This window comes from Pleurodeles waltl, chromosome 4_2 (assembly GCF_031143425.1).
Source record: "Pleurodeles waltl isolate 20211129_DDA chromosome 4_2, aPleWal1.hap1.20221129, whole genome shotgun sequence".
NCBI lineage: Eukaryota > Metazoa > Chordata > Amphibia > Caudata > Salamandridae > Pleurodeles > Pleurodeles waltl.
In genome coordinates this window covers 709,694,020-709,717,635 of record NC_090443.1, presented here as the reverse complement: position 1 = coordinate 709,717,635, position 23,616 = coordinate 709,694,020, and the positions used below count along the sequence as shown (strand labels likewise).

Genomic DNA, 23,616 nt, shown 5'->3' with positions numbered 1-23,616 from the left:
TTGACTCAAAACCTGTATCGTAAACTCCTTCTGGCTCTGAACCTACTCACCCTCTCGCGAGATGCCATGACTTCCCATCAGGGGAACAGCAGACCTTTAAACAATCCTGCCATGCATGGTGCAAGGCGTCCCATCACCTCCTCATCCCACCAGGTACGTCTTATATGCTGCTTATCAGCAAAAGCCCATGCTAAAAGATCTGATACCCACTGCTGCATTTGCGGGGCCTTTGCTGACTCCCAAAAGAATCACAATGCTCTTTTACGCCAACTCCAGACCTGGTGTTATCATTCTAGCTTGGATTTAGGAGCTTCTGTGACATGCCAGCACCCTAAGAAGGCAGGCCTTGTTAGAACTATTGAGCTCCCAACCAGTGATGTGATGCAGCTGCTGCAGCGCGCCACTCCAAAAAACAGTAGGGAGCAGATCCACATCATATGTAAGAAGTCTGCCAAGGGGGTAGCGCATTGTGCACAAGCCACCTGGCTTTTGGGCTAGATAGGTCCATTGGATCCGGTCCCTCCTTGGAGATAAAGACGATCACCACCTCTCTTAATGATGGGAGTAAGATCCCCCCTTTATTTTCACCTACAGAAAATCTTCCAGGACCCTCTGCAGCACAGAGATAGGCAACGCTGATACTGCTCCAGCTAGTTGCTCCAAAAGACATTAGGAAGCTGATCCACGTCATATGTAAGAAGTCTGCCAAGGGGTGGCACATCACACACAAGCCACCTGGCTATTGGCTAAACAAGTCCATTGGATCACATCCTTCCTTGGTGATAAAGACCATCACCACCTCTCTTAATGATGGGCACAAGATCCTCTTTTCTTTCGCTTACAGAAAATCTTCCAGGAGCCTCTGCAGCACGTAGACAGGCAATGCTGGTACTGCTCCGGTGGGATCCCATCTGCTCCCAGCATTTGCTGTGGGCTGGTCAGCGGTAAGTCTTGAAATCTTCCAGCTGTCGGTGGCTGTCTTATGAGCTGTCACTGCTCTTGAAGAGATAATGGTTCAGCTCGTCCTGTGCAGCGGCTCCATCCTGGGCACACCCCCATTTCGAATAGTCAGATCAGCTTAATTTAACTTTTCCCTATCAATAATGTCAGGTCTTCCAACATCCCGGAGCCTCATTATATGTATGTGAGATCTGTCCTGTTTTAACAACCATGCCAGCTGTTTTCCTGATTTTTTGCCTTTACGAAATGGGCATCGCTGATATTGTGTGCTTGTGTTCTTCTCTAGCAGTGCCCATGTTTTCCCGTAGCTGCCTCCTCACCACTGCCAAATCCTGGAGATCGCAGGGTTGCCGAGTGCTCAGCTCGCCCTCAGGTCAGGCAGTTCTGCCTCTGTGCTTTCTCGCCCCCATAGATAAGTGCCAAACATTCCCCCTGCAAGGTGATTTTGTGTGCCTCCCACTCTAGGGCCCTGCAACTTGCAGAGCCTGGTTATTCCTGAAGAAAGTCTCTGTGTAGATTTAGATATGCATGAATAATGTCGCATCAGTGAGTGTCTCAGCTTGTAGTCTCCATAGAGGTATTTGGGGCCTGTGCGCTCCAGAGTTAACATCAGAAGCTGGGAGTGGTCAGATAGATGCCTATCAAGAAATGCAGTGTGTTTATAGATGTCAACATAATCAGTGTGCCCAAGCACCAGATTCAACTTGCTATGTGTCTTGTGGAATGGGAAATAGAAGGTAAAGGTTCTATCCCCCGGGTGATGATTTTGTCGTATTTGGAAAAGTTTAAGGTCCTCTAAGACACCACAGTGAGCCTCCTCCATATTGGACCTAGCACTCTGCCTCAGGGGTTCTTTGTCCTTCTGCCAGTTCAGCATACAATTAAAGTCCCCAGCCCAGATGAGCTTTCATGTCAATGTTAGATGGTATAAGAACCCTCATGTCAGAAAAGAACTGTCGGTCATCAACATTTGGTGCATACTTATTGACGAGACAAGTCTCTGTCCCATCAAGGAGCCCAGTCATGGTCACATATTTACCCATTGGGTCCCCAATGACTGTCTGCTCCAAGAAAAGTTTCTACAGCAATCCGCATCACAACTCCTCTACCATAAATAGAATAGGTAGCTACATACATGTAACCTCTCCAGTGTTTCCCCAGTTTGGAGACCACACCTTGAGGAAATGAGTCTCTTGAAGGAACACTGTCTGGACCTTGAAACGGATCAGATAAGAGTGTACTCTATACTGCTTAAGACAGCTACGTGAGCCTCAGACATTCCATGTAAGTAATGTACTGGACTTAGCAGTGAAAGTCCAAGGCAGTCCTGCCTTCCGGTCAATTGTAACAAATACAGTTGTCTTCCTGTCCTCTTTGCATGTAGCAACCCCAGTTTCAGTAGGCTTCCAGTCTAAGAATGACCCCCTAAACAATAATAACTTTTGAGACCCAAGGGCTGGTCTTGAAACCCATCAACCCCACACACAGGGCAGATGCCATAGCCTGCCCCAACAATAGCCCGCCCCGTGTGACACCGTCAGCCCAGCTATTGGAATGAAATGCATTGATTTCATCCCCCACCACCTCAGAAAGTAAACAGACCCACCAAAATAGGTCAGTCAGGGAAAAATAAAGTTGGATGAAGGCAGTGGCTGACAAACCCAGTGATCTCCTCACTCCACGGTTCCCAGTCTGGTCCACCTCCTGTGTTTGTGGGTGTGTGTGGAGGTGATTAGGGGGGGGAGGGTGTTGGGCGCGAATCCAAGGGTTTTGAGTAATGCCCAACCTCCATCTATAGGTACTACCTCCGGGCAGTGAGGTAGAAATTATCAATCTCCAGCAGTCCATTCCAGGGGACGAGGCCCTCCCCAGCTGGGGCTTTTGCCTCTGAGGTATTGTCAGGGTGCTCCACGGATAATTCCATGCCCTCAGACGAGGAGTCTCCTGCACTGGCCAGTGTTCCATCATCCTGGACGGTGATTCGGCCCACACTCTGGGGTCTGCTGTGAGAAAGGGGGCTCACTTCTCCTTAGGATTTCTTGTCTCTTTTGTGCGCAGCTTGCCTCTTCACACAGCCAGATGCTCTCATTTGTTCTCCCAGTCATCTCCTTTTTATGCAAGTGCTTCTTCACACAGCCACCTACTCTCAGTTGCTTTCCCACCCCTCCCAAGCTCCCTTACTTACCTCGACTAACCCTAGCCCAAGCTGTATTTTGATGATTGACGAAATCACTTAATCTTCCCGCACCTAAAGAAAAAATGAGTCCTTGTGTCAAAAACTGCAAAACAAAACATGTGCATGTGATGTTGCATCCTTGATTATAGATCATTGCATTGTTTCTGCTTATGCTGAACACCATCAGCAGAAGTCATTCTCAAAACCTATATGTCTGCACTGGCAAGACCAAAAGTTATGTTTTGCAAAGGGACCTCATTATTACGATGGTGTGAGCTTTGGATATCCTGAGTTGTTCCTTGGGTGATAGATTTTTACCTTCTGACTTGGGCCTGATTTAGATCTTGGCGGAGGGGAATACTCCGTCACAAACGTGACGGGTATCCCATCCGCCTTATTATGATCCCATTATATTCTGTAGAGATCGTAATATGGTGGACAGGATATCCGTCATATTTGTAACAGAGTAACCCCCTCCGCTGAGATCCAAATCATGCCCTTAGTCTCTGAAATGGAAGTCAAAATCCTCCAATTGGGCAGCCCTGTAGGCTGTATCCGCAAAGTGCTCTTAGACTAATAGTCCTTGGACAAGCTCTCTCTTAAGCCATTGGATTTGGCCTAAATTTTGCAACCACCAAAGTCCTTTAGTTAGCCAAGTACTTTTCACTCCTTTGACTGAGCAAGATTTCTACCTTGTGGCTTTGTCTCTTTTTTTGGAGCTTACAATTATTCTGTGGGCCAAACTTGAAAGCTGTATCTGACAAATTCCTCCCAAAATTGAACACCTTTGCCGCAAGATCCTGCTGAAAGTCTGTTAGTTCGAAGTCCAAAAAGTTGTAAGCCCCAACTTTTCAGACATTTTTTAGTAGTTCCCCTTGGTTACTTCTAAGGCTCCCAGGGCAGCAGGGACAGCTCTTAGGAATCTGAACTCCAGCAGTGCAGTCCTCATCCAGTTGCTACTGGCTAGGTAGGCATGCCAGGAAAAACACCACTTTCTCGTAAGGTTTCCACACAGATCATAGGCAGCAGGTTCAAGCCTCATCTGTTCGGCCACAGGTACAGAAAGTGTTTTGATGAGCTGTAGGTGAGGTACCATATTTGTAGAATTCACTAGCCAGTGAATGGGGGGGGGCTCCTGGATGCTACCTAACTGAAATGTTCCCAGAGGCAACACTTAACATATTTGTAGTTCATCCCGTTTGTTTTACGACAAACTATCCCACTGTGCACTGTTCAGAGAGAAACCAAGCTATAACAGCACCCTTCTGCTTGGGCTTGTTTAATGAAACATTGTAGGAAGTTGGCTCTGTATATATTATTTCAAAGTAAGGTAAGAAATATTGTGCACAGAGTCCAAGGGTTCCCCTTCGAGGTAAGATAGTGGCAAAAAGAGATCATTCTAATGCTCTATTTTGTGGTAGTGTGGTCGAGCAGTAGGCTTATCATAGGGTCGTGTTAAGCATTTGTTGTCCACACACAGGCAATAAATGAGGAACACAGACTCAAAGACTTACTCCAGGCCAATAGGTTTTTATATAGAAAAATATATGTTCGATGGCATCTGTCGCTGTAGATACACATGTTCTGCTTAGCTCGCCATCTGGTGTTGGGTCGGAGTGTTACAAGTTGTTTTTCTTCGAAGAAGTCTTTCGAGTCACGGGACCGAGTGACTCCTCCTTCTGTCTCCATTGCGCATGGGCGTCGACTCCATCTTCGATTGTTTTCTTTCCGCCATCGGGTTCGGACGTGTTCCTGTCGCTCTGAGTTTCGGAACGGAAAGTTAGTAGATTTCGGAAGATTTTCGTCGGTATTGTTGCGTTCGGGATCGGCGTAGTTAGATTCAACACCGAATCGAAGATCGACGCGCTCCGGTGCCCTTCGGGGTAGTTCTCGAGCCCCCGTCGGGCCTGGTCGGCCCGACCGCGTGTCCAACACCGCCGATGGAACGGACCCCGTTCCGTTTTTGTCCCAAATGCCACAACAAATACCCGTATACAGACCAACATTTGGTCTGTAACCTGTGCCTGTCACCTGAGCACAGTGAAGAGACTTGCGAAGCCTGTCGCACGTTCCGGTCCCGAAAGACACTCCGTGACCGTCGAGCCAGGAGACTTCAGATGGCGTCCACGCCGACAGCGCACCGAGAGTTCGAGGAACAAGAGGAAGAAGAAACCTTTTCGATCCACGAATCGGACTCCGAGGAATTCGACGATCAAAGAACCGTGAGTAAGACGTCGAAAACAACACAAAAAAAGTGAAAAGGCCCAGGGGACGCCACTGCCACCAGGCCATGGCTCCACCCATAAGTTCGGTGACCGACCATCGGCACCGAAAAAGGCCAAAACAGTGCCGAGATCGTCCGACTCCGGTCGAGACACCGGCACGCAGCCTTCTCGGGACCGAGAAGGTGCTGGAGAGAAGCAACGACACCGAGATAGCGGTGTAGAGACGGCTCGACGCCGAGACAGCGGCACCGACGAAGATCGACGCCGAGAGGTCTCGACTCCAAAAAAGAAAAAAGCCACCTCGGAGCCGAAAAGAGATACAGGCAGGGTTTCGGTGCCGAAACAACCCGTAACCGACCCAGGTCCAGGCTCTTATACAGAGGAGCAATCACTGTCCTCTCAGATGCGAAAGCATAGGTTTGAGGAAGAGCTGCAATCCACCGAAGTGGAACATATGCAAAAACGTATTTTCATACAGCAGGGAACAGGAAGAATAAGCACCCTTCCCCCTATTAGGAGAAAAAGGAGACTGGAGTTTCAAACAGACCAGGTACCACAAACAAAAATGGTGAAAAAGGTGACTCCGCCACCCTCTCCTCCACCTGTACTTAACGTCTCACCAGCGCAAACTCCGTCACATTCTCCGGCTCACACCACCATGAGCCAAGGTGACCAAGATCAAGACGCTTGGGACTTGTATGACGCCCCAGTGTCGGACAACAGTCCGGAGGCATATCCAACAAAGCCCTCACCACCTGAAGACAGCACAGCATATTCTCAAGTGGTGGCTAGAGCAGCACAATTCCACAACGTAAACCTCCACTCAGAACAAGTCGAGGATGACTTTTTATTCAACACCCTCTCCTCCACCCACAGCTCCTACCAAAGCCTGCCTATGCTGCCAGGTATGCTTCGGCACGCAAAGGAAATCTTCAAGGAGCCGGTCAAAAGTAGGGCAATAACGCCAAGGGTGGACAAGAAATATAAAGCACCTCCTACAGACCCTGTTTTCATCACCACACAGCTGCCACCAGATTCCGCCGTAGTGGGAGCAGCTCGGAAGAGAGACAACTCCCACACATCTGGGGACGCACCACCCCCAGATAAAGAGAGCCGCAAGTTCGATGCAGCTGGGAAAAGAGTCGCAGTACAAGCTGCAAACCAGTGGCGCATCGCTAACTCTCAAGCACTACTTGCTCGCTATGACAGAGCCCATTGGGTTGAGATGCAACACCTCATCGAGCATCTACCCAAGGAACTTCAAAAAAGGGCAAAGCAGGTGGTTGAGGAAGGACAGAACATATCAAATAACCAGATACGATCTTCTATGGACGCAGCAGACACGGCTGCAAGAACAATTAATACATCTATGACCATTAGAAGGCACGCATGGCTAAGAACGTCTGGGTTCAAACCAGAGATACAGCAGGCAGTGCTCAATATGCCATTCAACGAAAAACAACAGTTCGGACCAGAAGTGGACACGGCAATCGAAAAACTTAAAAAAGACACTGACACTGCTAAAGCCATGGGCGCACTCTACTCCCCGCAGAGCAGAGGAACCTACAGCACCTTCCGCAAGACACCCTTTCGAGGGGGGTTTCGGGGTCAGGCCACACAAGCCAGCACCTCGCAGGCAACACCGTCCAGCTACCAGGGACAGTACAGGGGAGGCTTTCGGGGCCAATACAGAGGAGGGCAATTCCCTAGGAATAGAGGAAAATTTCAAAGCCCCAAAACCCCTACAACCAAGCAGTGACTCAGATGTCACTCACCCCCTCCACACAACACCAGTGGGGGGAAGAATAGGTCATTATTACAAGGCATGGGAGGAAATAACTACAGACACTTGGGTCTTAGCAATTATCCATCATGGTTATTGCATAGAATTCCTACAATTCCCTCCAAACATACCACCAAAAGCACAGAAATTGTCAAAACAACATTCCGACCTTCTGGAAATAGAAGTTCAAGCACTATTGCAAAAGAATGCAATCGAATTAGTACCAATCACACAAACAAACACAGGAGTCTATTTACTGTACTTCTTAATACCAAAAAAGGACAAAACACTGAGACCAATCCTAGACCTCAGAATACTAAACACCTACATCAAATCAGACCACTTTCACATGGTCACGCTACAGGAGGTGTTACCATTGCTAAAACTACAGGACTACATGACAACCTTAGACCTCAAGGACGCGTATTTCCATATACCAATACATCCATCTCACAGAAAATACCTACGGTTCGTATTCAAAGGAATACATTACCAATTCAAAGTATTGCCTTTTGGTTTAACAACCGCACCAAGAGTCTTTACAAAATGTCTAGCAGTAGTGGCTGCACACATCAGAAGGCAGCAAATACATGTATTCCCGTATCTAGACGATTGGCTAATCAAAACCAATTCACTAACAAAGTGCTTACAACACACAAATCAAATCATACAAACCCTCTACAAACTAGGTTTCACCGTCAACTTTGCAAAATCCAACATTTTGCCGTGCAAAGTACAACAATACCTGGGAGCCATAATAGACACAACAAGAGGAGTAGCCACTCCAAGTCCACAAAGAATTCAAAATTTCAACAAAATCATACAACGCATGTATCCAACACAAACAATACAAGCAAAGATGATATTACAACTCCTAGGCATGATGTCTTCATGCATAGCCATTGTCCCGAACGCAAGACTACACATGAGGCCCTTACAACAGTGCCTAGCATCACAATGGTCACAAGCACAGGGTCACCTTCTAGATCTGGTGTTGATAGACCGCCAAACTTACCTCTTGCTTCTATGGTGGAACAGTATAAATTTAAACAAAGGGCGGCCATTCCAAGACCCAGTGCCACAATACGTAATAACAGATGCTTCCATGACAGGGTGGTGAGCACACCTCGATCAACACAGCATACAAGGACAATGGAACGTACATCAAACAAAACTGCATATAAATCACCTAGAAATGCTAGCGGTTTTTCACGCATTGCGGGCTTTCCAACCAATTATAACTCACAAATACATTCTTGTCAAAACAGACAACATGACCACTATGTATTATCTAAACAAACAGGGGGGGACACACTCAACGCAGTTGAGTCTTCTAGCACAGAAAATATGGCGATGGGCAATTCACAACCACATTCGCCTAATAGCGCAGTTTATTCCAGGGATCCAGAATCAACTTGCAGACAATCTCTCTCGAGATCACCAACAAATCCACGAATGGGAAATTCACCCCCAAGTTCTAAACACTTACTTCAGACTCTGGGGAACACCTCAAATAGACTTGTTTGCAACAAGAGAGAACGCAAAATGCCAAACCTTCGCATCCAGATACCCACACAGGCAGTCCCAAGGCAATGCCCTATGGATGAACTGGTCAGGGATATTTGCCTACGCTTTTCCTCCTCTCCCTCTCCTTCCTTATCTGGTAAACAAATTGAGTCAAAACAAACTCAAACTCATTTTAATAGCACCAACTTGGGCAAGGCAACCCTGGTACACAACACTGCTAGACCTATCAGTAGTACCCCACATCAAATTGCCCAACAGGCCGGATCTGTTAACACAACACAACCGACAGATCAGACATCCAGACCCAGCATCGCTGAATCTAGCAATCTGGCTCCTGATATCCTAGAATTCGGACACTTACAACTTACCCAAGAATGTATGTAAGTCATAAAGCAAGCCAAAAGGCCGTCCACTAGGCACTGCTATGCAAGTAAATGGAAGAAGTTTGTCTGTTACTGCCATCATAATCAGATCCTACCTATACACGCAACTCCAAAGGATGTAGTGGGTTACTTGCTGCACTTACAGAAATCTAGTCTAGCCTTCTCTTCCATTAAAATACACCTTGCGCCAATATCTGCATACCTGCAGACTACCTATTCAACTTCCCTATATAGGATACCAGTCATTAAAGCATTCATGGAAGGGCTTAAAAGAATTATACCACCAAGAACACCACCTGTTCCTTCATGGAACTTAAATGTTGTCTTAACAAGACTCATGGGTCCACCTTTTGAACCCATGCATTCTTGCGAAATACAGTTCCTCACCTGGAAGGTTGCATTTCTCATCGCCATTACATCTCTAAGAAGAGTAAGCGAAATTCAGGCGTTTACAATACAAGAACCCTTTATACAACTACACAAAAATAAAGTCGTCCTAAGGACTAATCCTAAATTTTTACCAAAGGTTATTTCACTGTTCCACCTAAATCAAACAGTGGAACTACCAGTGTTCTTGCCACAGCCAGATTCCGTAGCTGAGAGGGCACTACATACATTAGATGTCAAAAGGGCATTAATGTACTACATTGACAGAACGAAAAACATCAGAAAGACTAAACAACTATTTATTGCATTCCAAAAACCTCATGCAGGAAACCCAATATCAAAACAAGGTATAGCCAGATGGATAGTTAAATGCATCCAAATCTGCTACCTTAAAGCAAAACGACAACTGCCCATTACACCAAGGGCACACTCAACCAGAAAAAAAGGTGCTACCATGGCCTTTCTAGGAAACATCCCAATGCAAGAAATATGTAGAGCAGCCACATGGTCTACGCCACACACGTTCACCAAGCACTACTGTGTAGACGTGCTATCCGCACAGCAAGCCACAGTAGGTCAAGCCGTGTTAAGGACGTTATTTCAAACCACTTCCATTCCTACAGGCTGAACCACCGCTTGTGGGGAGATAACTCCTTACTAGTCTATGCAGAACATGTGTATCTACAGCGACAGATGCCATCGAACTGAAAATGTCACTTACCCAGTGTACATCTGTTCGTGGCATCAGTCGCTGGAGATTCACATGTGCCCACCCACCTCCCCGGGAGCCTGTAGCAATTAGGAAGTTAGCTTCAACTTTGTATATTTGTATATATATTATTTTAGCCTTAAATAGGTACATACTTAGTCACTCCATTGCATGGGCACTATTACTACAATACAACTCCTACCTCACCCTCTGCGGGGAAAACAATCGAAGATGGAGTCGACGCCCATGCGCAATGGAGACAGAAGGAGGAGTCACTCGGTCCCGTGACTCGAAAGACTTCTTCGAAGAAAAACAACTTGTAACACTCCGACCCAACACCAGATGGCGAGCTATGCAGAACATGTGAATCTCCAGCGACTGATGCCACGAACAGATGTACACTGGGTAAGTGACATTTTCATTTCTTAGTTTATTTTAAGAACCACAGGTCCAAGATTTACAAGTAATACTTTAAATGAAAGGTATTTCACTTAGGTACATTAGGAACTTTGAATAATCACAATAGCATGTACAGTTTTGGCAGAAATGGCATTAAGCTATTTTAAAAGTGGACACAGTACAAAAAACAACAGTTCATGGGGGAGGTAAGTAGAGGTTAAGTTCACAGGTAAGTAAAACACTTACAGGGTTCAAAGTTGGATCCAAGGTAGCCCACCGTTGGGGGTTCAAGGCAACCCCAAATTTACCACACCAGCAGCTTAGGGCCGGTCAGGTGCAGAGGTCAAACAAGTGCCCAAAACACATAGGCTTCAATTGAAAACAGGGGTGCCCCGGTTTCAGTCTGCCAGCAGGTAAGTACCCGCGTCCTCGGGGGGCAGACCAGTGGGGTTTTGTAGGTCACCAGGGGGATGCAGGCAGGCACAGGGGGGGCTCCTCTGGGTAGCCACCACTTGGGCTACGTAGAGGGTCACCTGGGGGTCGCTCCTGCACTGGAGTTCGGTTCCTTCAGGTCCTGGGGGCTGCGGGTGCCAGGCGTTGGGTCCCTTGTTACAGGCAGTCGCGGTCAGGGGGGATCCTCTGGATTTCCTGTGCAGGCGTTGCTGTGGGGGCTCAGGGAGGTAGTCTCTGGCTACTCATGGGGTCGCAGTCTCTGGGGAGTCCTCCCTGTAGTGTTGGTTTTCCGCAGGTCGAGCCGGGGGCGTCGGGTGCAGAGTGGAAAGTCTCATGCTTCCGGCGGGAAACGTGAAGTCTTTAAAGTTGTTTCTTTGTCGCAAGAAAGTTGCAAATTGTTGAACAGGGCCGCTGTTCACGGGAGTTTCTTGGTCCTTGGTTGCAGGGCAGTCTTCTGAGGCTTCAGAGGTCGCTGGTCCCTGTTGGATGCGTCGCTGTTGCAGTTTTCTTCAAAGTTGGGAGACAGGCTGGTAGGGCTGGGGCCAAAGCAGTTGTCGTCTCCGTCTTCACTGCAGGGCTTCAGGTCAGCAGTCCTTCTGCTTGTTAAGGTTGCTGGAATTTGATTTCCTAGGTTCTGTGGTGCCCCTAAATACTGAATTTAGGGGGGTGTTTAGGTCTGGGAGGGCAGTAGCCAATGGCTACTGTCCTTGAGGGTGGCTACACCCTCTATGTGACTCCTCCCTGTGGGGAGGGGGGCACATCCCTAATCCTATTGGGGGAAATCCTCCATCCACAAGATCGAGGATTTCTAAAAGTAAGATTCACCTCAGCTCAGGACACCTTAGGGGCTGTCCTAACTGGTGGGTGACTCGTCCTTGTTTTCCTAATTATCTCCTCCAGCTTTGCCGCCAAAAATGGGGGCAGTGGCTGGAGGGGCGGGCATCTCCACTAGCTGGGATGCCCTGTGGCGCTGTAACAAAGGGGGCGAGCCTTTGAGGCACACCGCCAGGTGTTACAGTTCCTGCAGGGGGAGGTGAGAAGTACCTCCACCCAGTACAGTCTTTGTTCCTGGCCAAAATTGACAAAGGCACTCTCCCAATTTGACCAGCAACATGTCTGGTGTGTGGCAGGCTGGCAGAAACTAGTCAGCCTACACTGGAAGTCGGGTATGTTTTCAGGGGGCATCTCTAAGATGCCCTCTGGGTGTATGTTACAATAAATTGCACACTGGCATCAGTGTGCATTTATTCTGCTGAGAAGTTTGATACAAAACTTCCCATTTTTTAGTGTAACCCTTATGGTGCTGTGAAGTTCGTGTTTGACAGACTCCCAGACATGCGTCCCTAGATATGCCATATTTTTTTTTAGCATTCATTGGTCAAAAACTACTGAACGGATTTACACCAAATCCCAAGCAGCATTCTTTCTATACCAAGATCTAGCTTCCTATCAAAATTTGTGCACCAGTTTGGGCTGTAACTGTGTCTAAAGTTCATATGGAAAAATGCAGTATTCTTAACTTGTGGACTAAGTGGTCCCACAGGTATTCCTTAATTGCACTTCCCTTGAATATTGTGGATCCGGTCTTGGCTGTATATGGATCTCCTACAGTTAACCATTATTGTAGCATGTTTCTGTTGCTCTGTCTAATGTTTGGAAATTTTTACTCTACAAAGTGCCTGTGGACTCTTTTACCCCAAGGCTGATTTCTGTTGCTGGAGGCATCAGACATATTTTCTCTTTGCTTTTGTGACAAACTACCATAATTGAGAGAGTTCTGGACCTAAGAATCCAATACTTCAAGGTGCACAATAACCTGCCTTGCGACCACAACACATAGTGCAGATCGATCATTTCTTGTTAAGACATACCTTGTAGGCCTACCTGCTGCAAGTCCATGTTGACTGTTGGCCAGAAGGGTGGTAACAGTACAGTCTTGAAGACACTTTAATTTCCTGAATTTTGACTGAAAGATTTAAGATTGTTTCTAGGCCTGAACACCGCATGGGTGAGAACTAACCTCAGGAGCTCCATAAGTGTTGTTGCTTGCAGCATGTACTGAGTGGCACGTCTGCCCCAGTGCTCTGCAGACTCTGTCCACTAAAGATTTTTTTTCATGTAATGTTGATTATAGACATACTGTGCTAATTCTAAGAACTGTAATTTCCAATTGTAGGTGATATAAAGCTAGTTGTACACTCCTTTTAATAATGTTATATGTGTTGATATTTGCGAGATGTCGGTTTCATTTCCATATAAACATTTTTATTGTCTTTTTCAATCCAGGGTACTGGTTCGGCAAGTTATGATGAATTTGGAAATTCAAAGTACCAGAACCGCAGAACAATGAGTAGTTCGGACCGTGCTATAATGAATGCTTTCAAGGAAATTACTACTATGGCCGACCGAATTAACCTCCCTCGTAACATAATTGTAAGTGTTCACATGCTTCTAATAATAAACTGTTTATTCAGTGGTTTAGTTTATTAAATCGTCATAAAGTTTTTACACTGTTAATACAATGACTTTGATTTTTTTTTTTTCTTGGAAAGGATCGGACTAATAACTTATTCAAGCAAGTGTATGAGCAGAAAAGCCTGAAGGGAAGAAGTAACGACGCAATTGCATCGGCATGCCTTTATATTGCCTGTAGGCAAGAGGGTGTTCCAAGAACGTTTAAGGGTAAGCTTTAATTACAGGTACAATTTCTAAACCTATTATGATTTAGTGGTTACAGGGTTTTTTAATAGACAAAAAGTAAATGTCCTCAGCATGCATTTCATGTTGGGCACACTGCCATTCTATTTATAGTCCAAAAGCTTCACTTTTGCCTTGTATTATGCCTCTGGTACCTCAGTATTATTGCTCATGGTTTGATCCTCATCAACAAGCAATCATTTAATTGGCCGAGGATACGACGAGTGAGACTTTGGATGCCCTGCGCCGCCACAGTAAGAATTATCTCCTGTTGAATCACCTCTTGTGTCCTGCAGAGGTTTTAAATGGAACACTGTTTGATAGTGCCTCTTCCCTGGGTCCCCATGTGATGAAGTGTAAAACCATGTTACACAGCAGCACCGTATGAGTTGGTAAGCTCGCGTCAGACAATTTTAATAGTCTTGAATGTTTTTAATGTGAACCTGACCCTTAATGTACTTAAGCCTGTGCTCCTGTGTGGCCCTTTGAGTTTTGCAGTTGTTGGTTTTGGGATCATCTGTGCAGTTGTCCCTATTTACTACTTTCAGTGTTGCTTCTAGCAGTAGCTATTCCTAAAAGCACAAATCCCCTTCATTATGTTGGGCTTGTTTTGATAGCAGTGATTTTCATAGTTGGGCAAAGTAATTTCATTGACTTGAGGACCACGACCCAAACCTAAAAATGCTGGTTATTGAAGCACCCTCAGCTAGGCCATCAAGATTAATCTGATGCTAGTAGTGCATTGTTTCCCCTTGCAGGTTGTCTTACTTATCCGTGGAACTCAAATCTAGCCAGTTTGAAGCAAACAATCGTCACTCCTGAAGTATTAAAATTCATTTGTGGAAGATTGCATTTTTGGTTGCCAAACAAATAAATGACTTTACAGACCTTGGCATATTAAAAACGTTCACATCTTATTTAGGAAGATAGAAGTTCTTTGGGCTCATCTTTATCTCATTACAAAAGTGTTACCATAGTTCCATGCAAAAATGATATTCTATCCATGTACATGCTTTTTCAGTTCCACAGTCATGCACATTTGTCTCGCTCAAAAACTGATGTGTATGCAGGGGTGTGGAATTTATTAAAATATCTACTTGTCCAGTGGACAGGTTGCTTCTCAAATCTACTTGTCCTGTAAAAAGATCTACTTGTCCCTTTGGTGCCATGTAGTGTGGCGACAAATTATGGCAGCAATCTCATTATGTAAGTGCTCTGATAATAGCCTCTCTGATTATGCCAGGGCTACTACCATAGTAGGGCTTAAATACTTGCAGTTTCAATCCCTACTGTAACAATTTCCTTATTTTGCCACCTTTCTGCAGATCTGCATACTGGGGCTGGAGGAAGCAGTAAGCAATAGTTCTAGGGCTGGAATGCCTTTGAGTCTGCAAACCTACTAACCTGCATGTTTTAAAGATTTTTACCAGCTTCTCTCTAATATTTTCCCATAATAAGAAAGGTTGGACATTTACTCCTGACAATGGCAGAATTAGAACTTCTTCCAGGGTTGGGAAGAAAGTGGCTGGAGGGAAAATGAACTTGCAAATGCTCAATAGATTTTTACATGAGCAAATCTACACATCGTATTTACCCATGCTAAAATACAGTTCACAAATATTTTATAGGGTACAACATATACCATGGGTGCACTTTTGTGACTTTCTTTAAGAATTTGGGGCCACATGTAGGTAGGTTCAGATTTGCGACCTGCAAATTGCGAGTCGCAAATCCGAATGTAGGATGATGTCCCTGACACCATCTGTGATTCGCAAGGGCTTCGCAAATGCCCACCTCATGAATAATCATGAGGTGGGTCGCAATTTGCGACCCCCTCGCGAATGGCGGCCCTCACAGGGATGGTGGCCTGCTGGAGACAGCAGACCACCATGTCTGTGACTGCTTTTCAATAAAGCAGTTTTTTTTTTTTTGTAATGCAGCCCGTTTTCCTTAAAGGAAAACGAGATGCATAACAAAAATGAAAAATGAAACGTTTTCGTTTCATTTTTTCAGAGCAGGCAGTGGTCCACAGGACCACTGCCTGCTCTGAAAAAATGTTTACAGTGACATTCACAATGGGGAAGGGGTCCCATGTGGATCCCTTCCCTTTTGCGAAAGTGTTAGCACCCATTTGAAATGGGTGCAAACTGCGATTGGTTTGCACCCGCGTTCGCGGTCACAAAACAATCCTACATTGCACTGCGAGTCGCAATTAGGAAGGGAACACCCCTTACTAATTGCGAGTCGCAAACCCGTTTTGTGATTCAGTAACCAGGTTACCGAATCGCAAAACTGGGTTTGTGCATCGCAGTGTGCTTTTTGCATGTCGCAAACAGCGAAAGTCGCTGTTTGCGACATGCAAAAAGCTACCTACATGTGGGTCTTGGTCCCTAATTAGGTCTGGTGTTAACAAAGACATTTTGTTTTTATTAAACTTCTATTTCTCTCTCTTTCGGCCGGCTTTACTGTGAGTGATCGCATTCTGCTCTTCCACAAGGAGCATATTGCCACACAAAGTAGTTTTGTTCAGTGTCAGGAACTACAGTGGCAATCAGTGACGTAACTAAACTGGAGGGTGCCCCTTTGTAAAGAACATGGAGGAGCCCCCTCTCCAGACTCACTCAGGGCAGGTGCTGTGCTGAAGGGGCCCCCTGGAGGGCGGCTGCGGGCCTTTGTTATGCCGCTGGTGTGCTTTTAGAGAGTTCAAAAACTTTTTTGGGGGGGTTTGCCAGTGTTTGTTACAATGTTGAGGGCCTGGTAGCTCCCACAACAACAAAGTGTTACAAAAGCCATGTCAAAACAAGACACGCATTGATGAAACTAAAAGACTTATAAAAATATGTCAGATCAGTTGGCTTTGTCAGTGTTTGTTTATTTTCATGCTTCCCATAATCGTGTTGAAAATGGTTACACTGATTTTCCATTAGAAATATTTTTGGGAAATACTAGCATGCATCAACACATTTTACTAAATGACACTTCATTTGCATATAATCAGAGAGCATTCTGGGAGCATTATACTTAGCCTCATAGCCTAAACTTTTCAAACATGTGTATACACGTTTTTTTTTTTTTGTACTGGAACCAACGTCAGTAGTGAAGTGTGACCTTAAAACATTTATTTACAGCACTCACCCTAATGAAGACTTTCAAATAATGAACCATAAATACAAGTTCGAACAGCATTATCTTTTGGAAACACATTAACTCAACTGCAGAGAGTTCCACTCTCTGTAATCAGGCAGCCAAAGGGTTTGTGCTGCAGGGGGTTGGGCCTACTTGTCCCAAGGACAAAGTAAACATAAAAACTTGTAGCCCTTGACCCCAAACAAGATGTCCCGGGCGTCGGGCGATAGGAATTCCACATCCCTGATGTATGTAATACCACCTTTAAAAGTCATGATGCCGGATGAGCATGAGGTTGCCTTTACCATGTAGGTAATGCCATTTTTCAATTGCTACTGTGAGGGAGGAGGGCAACCTCCGCCCAAAGTCGAAGGCTCATTCTGCCACAGATGAGGCAGCATCTGTGGCATTCTCCGGACATCTGTTGCCCAGCCAAAAATGCCGGTTGGGACAATGGGCTGTCCCATGTACATTCTCCTCACACTCTATGTTTGAGGCAACGTTGAGTCAGGAAGGTCTTCACAACCTTTTTGCTACTGCCGTTTGCATTTTCAGTTGCTGTGAAATCTACCCCAATGTTGAAAATGGAAAAGACACAGGACAAAACAATTTAGTAGTTAACTTAAGGTTACTCTTAGTCCACAGTCTCCTGCCGTTATTAATGCCTTCCTATCGATCCTTCTGCCATCAGCCAAAGCACACATTCAGATGGCTTCTGTTTGCAAGAAGGTAACTCGTGAGTTGACATACATGAAGGTATGGGATTGTGCCACATATGATGCACATATATAGAGAACAAAGCTCTGTATTAGCATCTGAAGAAGCAGCTTCCTATTGTCCCCCCCACACTCCCCCCACTATGGCACAGCACACTTACAGGTTCCAAATAGGAAAGAGCTTACTAAGTTAGTCTTGCCACAATGGTAACTTTATCCTTCCCCATCCTTGGCATTGTCTTTGAATTCCCAAGAATCCCTCACTTCTTCCCCTCTTAAACTTAGGAGAACAGGTCATTTTGGGTCTAAATAGAATACTTTTATTCCTGATAATCAGAAAAGAACTGCCCAATTGCACCTGTTGAACATGCAGCAAAAGTGTCTGTGGCAGAGTTTGCACAAGTAGAAGTCTGTGTGCGGTATCACTATCGTTCCTTTTGCTTTTCTCTTTTTAAAGACAGGTTCTTGATTGGTATTGTCAATTAGTAATTAGTGTTTGACTCTTTATTATTAATCTGTGGAATAAAGGACTGAGCATGCTGCCTTCTAAGGGCCTATTGAATGTATACATGTACCTGAATTCTAATGGTCTTTTTGTTTCAAAGTAAAGCTATGCAAGTAAAGTATTGCAAGCTCATTGAAGCGGATAGGTAGCATTTTGTTCAGGAAACATTCCATTAGGCCCTACACTTAGCCCTCCACCAAGGCTCAGTATGCACACACAAGTTCTTCATTGGCAGAAATCTTGGCACTTTCCATGACCAATATTTTTACTGGGCTGCTTTTTCTGGATTGGCTGCATCATCCAGCTGACCTTAATCAGAGTAAGAAATTAAGATCTTTGATTTGATTGTCCTGCTGATCACATCTGGATCATGAGAGTACATGCACATAGACGTTTTTGTACGGACATGGACTTGTTTTGGTTCTGAAAGGAAAACAGTCAGACTTCCTATAAGATTACAATTTGATGATGTTCTCAAATTGAATAATTAACCCTCACCCGACTTGTGTGGCATGGTTACTCACTGGGTTCCCAGTCTAGTACTGTTCAGTATCCAGGAGTGCAACTGTCCCCTGTTTGCCCAGTGTCCTTTTAATGGGTCCAAAAATCAAAAACAAGTGTGGTCGACCGTGGACCTGCATGTCTTTCCTGTCTACATTTTTGACTCCTTATCAAATGCCCTTACCGGTCACACGCCTTCCTCGGTTCTACAGGTCCCAATAATCCTCATGAAATGTAATGAATTAGTCTCTTGTTCATGAGGTGTATTATGACTTGGCAGATCTTCTTTTTTTTTTTTTTTTTTTTTTTTTTTAAGAGTGTTGTACTATGGGGTTGGTGTGAAATAGACCTTTAACTTCTCTCCCTCACTTCCTTTCTTTACCCTTTAAGACCACTACCTCAGCTGCATGAGCTCTAACAAGAGTATTGTGTGACAATATTCCACACTTGGTGAACCATTATAATAGGGCTTCCCACATAGGGACTCTGTGTTTAGATCCCCTTGAAAGTTTGCTTCTCTATAACAAATCAGGAACCATTCACCCCATTTTCCCTTGTTTGTGGCCGAGTCCTCCATGGCTGAAGACAACTGTCTAGCCTACGATGATGAGATGGTTTTGGAAATACTAACTACTCTCTCACTGTTAGAGGAAACTAGGTTCTTACAGGTTCTGAGTCGGATAGACAAATGGGATGTCCCTAGACCACTCGAAGGAGCCAAGTAAAGGCCACCCTCCAGGTGGGAAATATGAAAAAATATCCCTGACCTCATTTTACCCCATAAGATTTGTTTGCAACAGTGAACTATTCATTTGCCTTGATGAAATTGCATTTAGAACAGTATACACCAAAGATAGGTTAATACGGATATAAAACAACAAAAAAAAGTGTCAGGCACTGTGTTAATTGAGAGCCTCTTGAAAGAAGACGGTGTGAAGAACATGGTTTTGCAGCGTGAATCGTTTCTGGATTCACATGCTGTGCATCATTCCACCAACAAGTGGTTGGGTCTGGAATTGCCACGTGTAGTTCGAGAGGGAATACCTATGGGCCATAATTGAGCTGATGGGATTTGACCTGCACTATAGAGGGTAGGTGTTAGAAATGGTGCTCCTGGTTTTCTAGGGTAGGCGCCTCAGCCAGGCAGGAACCACTGTTGTATAGCTATTTTAGCCATATTTTAGACCCGTTATTTTAGGAAACTATGCCTGCTGTTATGCACTTTAGCCCAGTTACATTTTTATTCAGCGTTGCTTTATTCTTCTAGCGATGGCCACATTTGCAGCGGTGTTTTATTTTCTCTATCTAATTGTTTGTGCACCTAGGAAAGCATTACGCTCCTAGTAGGACATTCATTTCACTTTGTGCTTTCCTCAATGCTGCAGTCAGATGGGGTTGCCGGCTGGTCTCCAACATTCACTGAAATACACATAGTTCTATGTGGGAACGCTTTATTAGAATGTCAACTGTTTTATTACAAGAACACTCCTTTGCCCCTTACATGTTAGAGGGAGATTCTAGCTAGATGATCACGACTGCATGCTGAATGCTGATTACCTTGCTACAGCTGCTTGCTCAGACTAAGAGTCCTTGACCTCTATTGGGGTGGTGTGTCTCTGGACTACAGACTTCCTTGTTCAGGTATGAGGGATGATGTCTTCCCAGGGGGGGAAACCTGAAGGGTGGATTGGGGCTTCTTATGCTGTGCTCTAACATAGCTTAGGTAGGAGAACTATATATCACTCCTAGTGACAGTATGGTGGGGACTGTTTTTGTGTTTCACTCTCCTTGTCATAATCTTGCATTTATTGTGTTTTATCATCCTAGTTATTGCAATATATGCCATTTTATCTAAAACGTAGTTACGTCAATAAATCTTTATTGAACTATACTCTGCCTCTGTTTGTCCTTGCCTGTGTGAGACTAATGTAACTGAGAGAAAGGGATCAGATCTGATCGACCATGATTCCCCTGAAGAATCTTTGTTATGCGCCCGGTTGCCACAGTCATCCGTGCTCTTGGGAAAACCCGGATTGGGCCGACAGGGGTCACATGGTGTAGAATTGTACTTAATACCCCACAATCTGTGATTGTGCTGCCCAAATCCAGTAGCCTCATTAGGATAATGAGAGCCTACGCGACATGGCGCCACCAACGTTTGGTCAGGCACTAATTTTCGGATCCTCCTAAGTATCTCAGTCTCACTAAAGGCTAAAGACACTGCAATACAGTATACAGAGACGTCCGTGGTATTGAGGATTTCCTCCTTCGCTAAATAGGTAGTACCTTTCTTACGCTGTTGGTTGTTCAAGTTTGAACCTTAGAAGGATTAATCCCCATTTGGTGTCCTTATCTCTGAACGAACACCTTTTTACTACTAACACAGCGAACACGCAACGGGTAGCAATTGCAGTAAATATGCAACCGTCCCTAACTGCACACTTCTTGGCAAATGGCCTAACGTCCTAGTAGGAGGTCAAGTCACATTTGTTGTTAAGGCCCATCCAACCTACAGAAGAGAAACATTTTATTCTTGGGTCACTTTTCCAGCAGTTGATGGGAACACAAATACATTTCATCACCATACACCTACAAACATACCGGCACAATAGAGTTTATGCATATTTAGAAATACCTTTAGCTTAACAAGACCATAATAATTGGCTTGATGGCGCCCTACCACATACAGTATTACAGGTTAGGTTAGGTCCTCTGAGTAATAATGGCCCGACTTGGCCTTTACTGGCCACATATACACAGCACCCTGATGCATCATCCTTAACTGTTAGCTGAGGTTCACCGCTTATATACAGAGCTTACTGGAATATACAGACTGGTAGTACAGTTTGTAATGCAAACATAAAATACTAACCCAGCACATGCTGCCCCAGCGCAACCACATGCAGTTATGCCAGGCATTAACCATGCAATTGTACATTCGATCATGGGTAAAGCACCCGCCAAGTGGAAGGAAATTCCGTTTTGGTTAGCTCAAAAAATAAATGTACTGGAAGCAGTCTACCCCCTTACGGGTCCTCAGGGTAAACATAGAATCCTCACTATGAGCTTACCATTTAGGATTATTCCACCAGTAGATAACTGCAAGACATGGGGCACAGTATTTGCCACGCTGTATACTACCACACACGGTACACCAACACTTGTAAATTTTCTGGAGGTGTTAAAACAAATTCAAGATGAATATGGATTTGGGGATACAATTCATGGGCAATTTTACCCCTGTGTCTTCAGTTATATCAAGTAGCCTTATGGAGAAAGCAGTTGCACTAGCGTCTGCGACTCCCGGATTTTCTTGTACAGGATCAAGAACTTGAGCCACCAAAGATTATTGCTGAGACCTACTCTAGTTTTGGTCGGGATAGTCTGGGGGCCAGACCAATTAAACCACAATTACAAGGTTGATCTAATAAAGATTCTACTATGCAAGCACCTGGGGGTTCTAAAAAGCGCTGGGATGGTAAACAATAAAACACCTAAAAAAGAAAGGGGAGAATCTGGGCATTCAGAGACCCCTCAAAATAGATATAATCTTAGAAATAGAGATAATATAAAACGCCAGGCAGATGTCAGTATACTGATACATGCCAATCTCGTTCCTTTCAGGACTCACTGGAAAAACGCAGTGAGAGGTCGGGCGTCAAAGCAGTGAACAGAGTACGTGAAACTGGGAAAGGACTCAATGCTCGTCTGAAGTTTCTGTGAAGAAAGAAGAGAAACTTCCCCAATAAAAACCCCAGTTAAAAAAGAAAAAGGTGGCATCAATTGCAATATAATATGCCACTTAGGAAAAGGTCTTTACTGAAGAACAGGAAATGGGCACTGGCACTGTTAGACAGTGCGGGAAAGGTCAAAATAGTTCGCCAGGATCTTCCAGAGCATCTGGAGGTGAAAGCAACTGATGACTTCTTACAAGTTGAGACTGCGGGCATGCGTGCCTGCACACCCGACAGTGTGTATAAAGTAACTATACAGTTGGAGAGAGACAATCAGTGCTATCTTTTGGGACCGTGTTGTCACTATTTATGATATTTTACTGGTCGAAAAAGATTGGCCAGCAGAATTTGTCCATGATCTTCCATATGGAGAAGATTAGTACTGGGCTGTTCTTATACCCTTGTGGGAGTCTGCAGAATTTTCTGAGAGCCTAAAGCACTGAAACTTGTTAAGTCCCTACTTTCAGACTTTGTTTTGGCAGAAGAACCCTTGGAAATATCCAGAGTCGTTTTTGATTTTATGCGCACTATATTGTTCATAAGTGCTGTGTGCATTTTTTTTATAGCAGATGTGCATGTATGACTGTTTAAATGTTTATAGTGCACGACTATACTGTAATCAGTTGTCGGATCATCACACAGGCTACTAGTACAGTACTAGTACTCAGGCGAAAGCAAGCAGTAGTCAGATAAACACACTTTACTACTATTCTGCAGAGTAAGCAGTTGTCAGATCACCACCATAATGCACATGGGGTGAAACATTCTGCATATGTCATAACACACTAGTCCCTTTACAGATATCATCACATCAGGTAGCCTGTGCAGCACACGTGTCCCTCCCATATGGTCAGCACTACACACCAAAACAGCCTCAGGTCATGATATGAACTAGAAATGCAGCATTTATAGTGAGGGGCAGAGTACCGTAGGGAAGAATGCAACATTGGAGAAAATCACCCCAAACCCCTCACAAAGGGTACTGCGCTACTCTTCCAGGTTCTACTGTAGACAGGAACTCCTCCGTCCCACTCTAGGAGCTCCGGTGCTTCTATTACCAAACATACTGTATCCCACACTGCTCCCAAGACCGGGATCCTCCGATGAGGGTTCCTTTCCATCTGCCAGCCGTTTCAGGCAAACCCAGCCCCCTCCTTATGGCAGGTTTCAAAAGTGGGTGGTGGGCACACCTTATTGCCACCGCAGCAGGGAGACCCCTCCAGATCCCCCATGCGTATGGATAACAACAGGGACAGCCACCCGCATCTAAGCGGAGTGACTGTCAACTCCGGGGAGTGTCTTTCTGTGCACTGCCGTGCACTCAGAGCACATCTA

At 45.0% G+C, this 23,616-nt stretch overlaps 1 protein-coding gene across 1 annotated transcript in view; it reads left to right on the top strand.

Moving 5' to 3' along the window:
- GTF2B (general transcription factor IIB) overlaps positions 1 to 23,616 on the top strand; it is a 180,183-nt gene that overhangs the window by 103,521 nt on the left and 53,046 nt on the right. The window contains exons 4-5 of the mRNA XM_069232309.1: positions 13,289 to 13,435; positions 13,555 to 13,684. Coding sequence (XP_069088410.1) covers positions 13,289 to 13,435; positions 13,555 to 13,684 — 277 coding nt within the window. The remainder of the gene's footprint in view (positions 1 to 13,288; positions 13,436 to 13,554; positions 13,685 to 23,616) is intronic.